At 41.6% G+C, this 3,288-nt stretch overlaps 1 protein-coding gene across 1 annotated transcript in view; it reads left to right on the top strand.

Moving 5' to 3' along the window:
* LOC101853811 (uncharacterized protein DDB_G0271670) overlaps positions 1-3,255 on the top strand; it is a 6,297-nt gene extending 3,042 nt beyond the window's left edge. The window contains exon 2 of the mRNA XM_005106548.3: positions 90-3,255. Coding sequence (XP_005106605.1) covers positions 90-1,730 — 1,641 coding nt within the window. The 3' untranslated portion in view covers positions 1,731-3,255. The remainder of the gene's footprint in view (positions 1-89) is intronic.
* The last annotated feature ends 33 nt before the right edge of the window (positions 3,256-3,288 follow it).

Genomic DNA, 3,288 nt, shown 5'->3' on the forward strand with positions numbered 1-3,288 from the left:
TATTATTATCTTTATTATTATTTTTTATTATTATTACATGTAAAGAATTATTGACATTTTGATAACTGAGCTGAATCATATTATTTCAGAAAGCTAACAACAATAGTCTGGATCTGCCAGCAGACAGAATGGAAGAACGACCCGAACTCAGATCGGAGGGAAAATTAAAGCATTACCTAATTCCCAAGAAGAAACCCGAATCTGCTTTGATGTGTCCTATATCCAGATCAACATTATCACCAGAGCATCGTAACTCGTCGTCTTCTTCCGGTTCAACAAACCAGATGTCATCTCCTTCGTCTGGTTCATCAAAACATACGTCCTCATCTTGGTCTGAGTCATCAAATCATCATACCTCATCGTCCTCGTCTAGATCATCAAACCATCATACGTCGTCCTCCTGGTTTAGATCATCAAACCATTCTGTATCATCCCCAACTAGATCATTAAACTATCACACTTCTTCGTCCTCGTCCAGTTCATCAGATAAGTCGTCGACTTGGTCTGGATCGTCAGGGACCCATCTTAATTCACCCTCGAGACACTCCGGTTGCCTAAGTTCTTGGAGACCGGACAAACACGTGTCCCGTACATCCCCTCATTCTTACAAGTCTCACGAGTCATCTTCCTCATCAATGTATCAGTCCTCTTCATCAGGAACGGAAACATATGTGGTCAGAAAGATAGTCAGAAGATCCAATATCGAGTCCCAGCAGTCTAAAGCGAACCACGACCGCCATGTGGTGCCCACAATACATCATGCCAGGCCGCTGGTGAGGACTCATACCGGCTCGACCTCTCCAACACAAAGGAATACCCACGCCCATCAACAGACTGCTAAAAAGCGGACACCGAATGCTATTCACAAAGAGAACAGCAAAAAGCGTGAGGGAGGTCTGAGAGAGGGGAGGCACTCGGGGAAACAAAGAGATGTCGCCGACAAACATGGCGAGAAAGCTAAGTCTCCCGTATCTGTGCACGACATTGTCTCCTCTGAGGAAGATGAGACTGAATATACTCTTATTCACGCTCTCTTGTACGACATGAAGTCCGAGAGAAAGGCTCAGCTAAAGAGGGAGAAGATAGCTCGGAAGGCCAAGGAAGCGTGGGAAAGAGCTGTGAAGAAAGATTATTCAAACACTGAGAAGAAACCTAGCAGGAAAAGGACGTCGCCTCATAAAAGAAGTATTTGCAGCAGTCAGATTTTCAAGTCTTCTTCTGAAAAGTCATGCAGTAGCGACACAAATATAAGGGAGAATAGCATGTCACCATTGTCAGACTGGGAAACGACACCAGCACTAAGTATGCCGAAAAAACATATCGTCCGACATTCCCGCAATGGCGCCTGTACGCCAATGAACTATGGGGCAGTTCTGACAATGGCAAAACAAAATCTGGAAAAGAAAATCAAACCGAAGATAACGACCCTTACGAAAATGAAAATTATTGAAGAGCCGGAGACAGTATCTCCGGAAGAGATGGAAAGGGAGGAGATAGAAAAAGCCGACGTGTTCTCTGACTGTTTGAAAGTTGGTGGGGAACTCTTGAGCCAGAGTGCCCTGGTCGGAGACCGTGCTGTTTCTCCTCCAGCATCCAAGACACGACCGATCCCTTCTTCTGGTTCGATTCGGAACCTGCTGAAGCCATTGCCGTGCAGCGAGCCTGTTTGCTGTAAAGATTCTTACAGTGGCAAGACTGCCCCTCAAATATGCAGAAAACTTGTCTTCTAAAATGACAGGAAAAAATGGTAGAAATATATACTTTTGCGAATCAGCTTACGTTGTTCCATGTTGATGGAGCATTCGAACTAAGCAGACTATAATTATATAAATGAATAACAGTTTGATGAATTGGTGAAATGTAGGCATTTATGAAAATGTTTGAACCCCACATTTTGCTTATAGTTCTTGCAACCATGCGTTTCGAAGTGCATGATATCTTCATGGTTCAAACAAGCATAGGAAACAGTGAGATGCTTATAAAAAGCAAAGTCCATAAATGTATTATGTATATTGATGTGTTTGACATTCAGAGACTAGAAAATAAATGAAAAGCTTAAGATCTCAGCTCCACTTAGAAAAAGATTGTAAGACTGAGAGTTTTCTGGTAATTTTGGAAGTGTTGGGCACGTAAACCTCTCACCGACAAAATGTTCTTTGACTTCACGGAAGTTAAAAAGTTGTGAGAATCTTATTGCACTGAGGGACAGACTTACAATTGTGACCAGATGAAAATGCGTTCATTTCCAAGGAAAATTTTGATCAAATCAGAAGAAAAGTATTTGCAACAAAACTTTACACCTGTCTGAGACAATGATAGCGACTGAGAAAGTTGACTGATTCTTCCGAAGATGTCGTTCGATATAATATTGCTTTGGTCTCCGCGTTTTCCATTGTTTTTTTGTCCCTCAGTATCTCAACGTATATCACAAGATCAGGACAGTTTAGTTATAGTAACCAGCAGGTTTCAAGAGACAACGTTAAAAATTGACCAATGGGCAGTGTAGTTCTTGGGACGGCAAAGATTTTGTGGCTTTTAGAAAACATCCGTACACAACGGGCACGGTGAAACGTATGTCTGCATTCAGCATTCACCCCTGTAGTTGCTTTTCTTCGAAGATAATTCTACATAATTAAATTATCGTGAAATGAAGTTGCTAATAGCAAACTTTATCACTGCACAACATTTCTTAGAAACAGTGAATAATGTGACTGTGCTTTCTTTCCCTCTCTGACAATGATTGTGTCGTGTACCATGATTTTTGTCACCATTGTGCTGTATAACTAAGTGATAACCTGGCAGTCTGTCTTCTGATCTTTTTAATCCATTACTGCTGTGACATGTACAGTTAAAGTGGGAACAGATGTAAAAATGTAGGAACTCATGAAATACGACATGAAATCAAATGAAATGTAACATTCTAATAGTACTCATGTTAGCTCCGAAATGTGGGAGATTTCGTTGACTGTGAAAAATCGTCTATATTATACCTCTGTACAATGTATATAATCGAATGTTTACAGGACTGAATACGGTCAGAGTTGTATAATGCCTATCATAGAAATCATGAAATAACGATGTGAGGTTCGAGACGTGAAAAACTTTACAGAGTGGCTATCCCCCCGAATTGGGGTGGTGAGCGTTTTGCTACACGAACTAATTCGGTCGATTAGTCTGACGCTTCTGGCCCGTGGGGATTTCTGCCTCTCTCTCTCTCTCTCTCTCTCTCTCTCTCTCTCTCTCTCTCTCTCTCTCTCTCTCTTTCTCTCTCTCTCTCTCTTTCTCTCT

The sequence above is a fragment of the Aplysia californica genome, unplaced genomic scaffold, assembly GCF_000002075.1.
Source record: "Aplysia californica isolate F4 #8 unplaced genomic scaffold, AplCal3.0 scaffold00542, whole genome shotgun sequence".
In the NCBI taxonomy this organism is placed as follows: Eukaryota; Metazoa; Mollusca; class Gastropoda; order Aplysiida; family Aplysiidae; genus Aplysia; species Aplysia californica.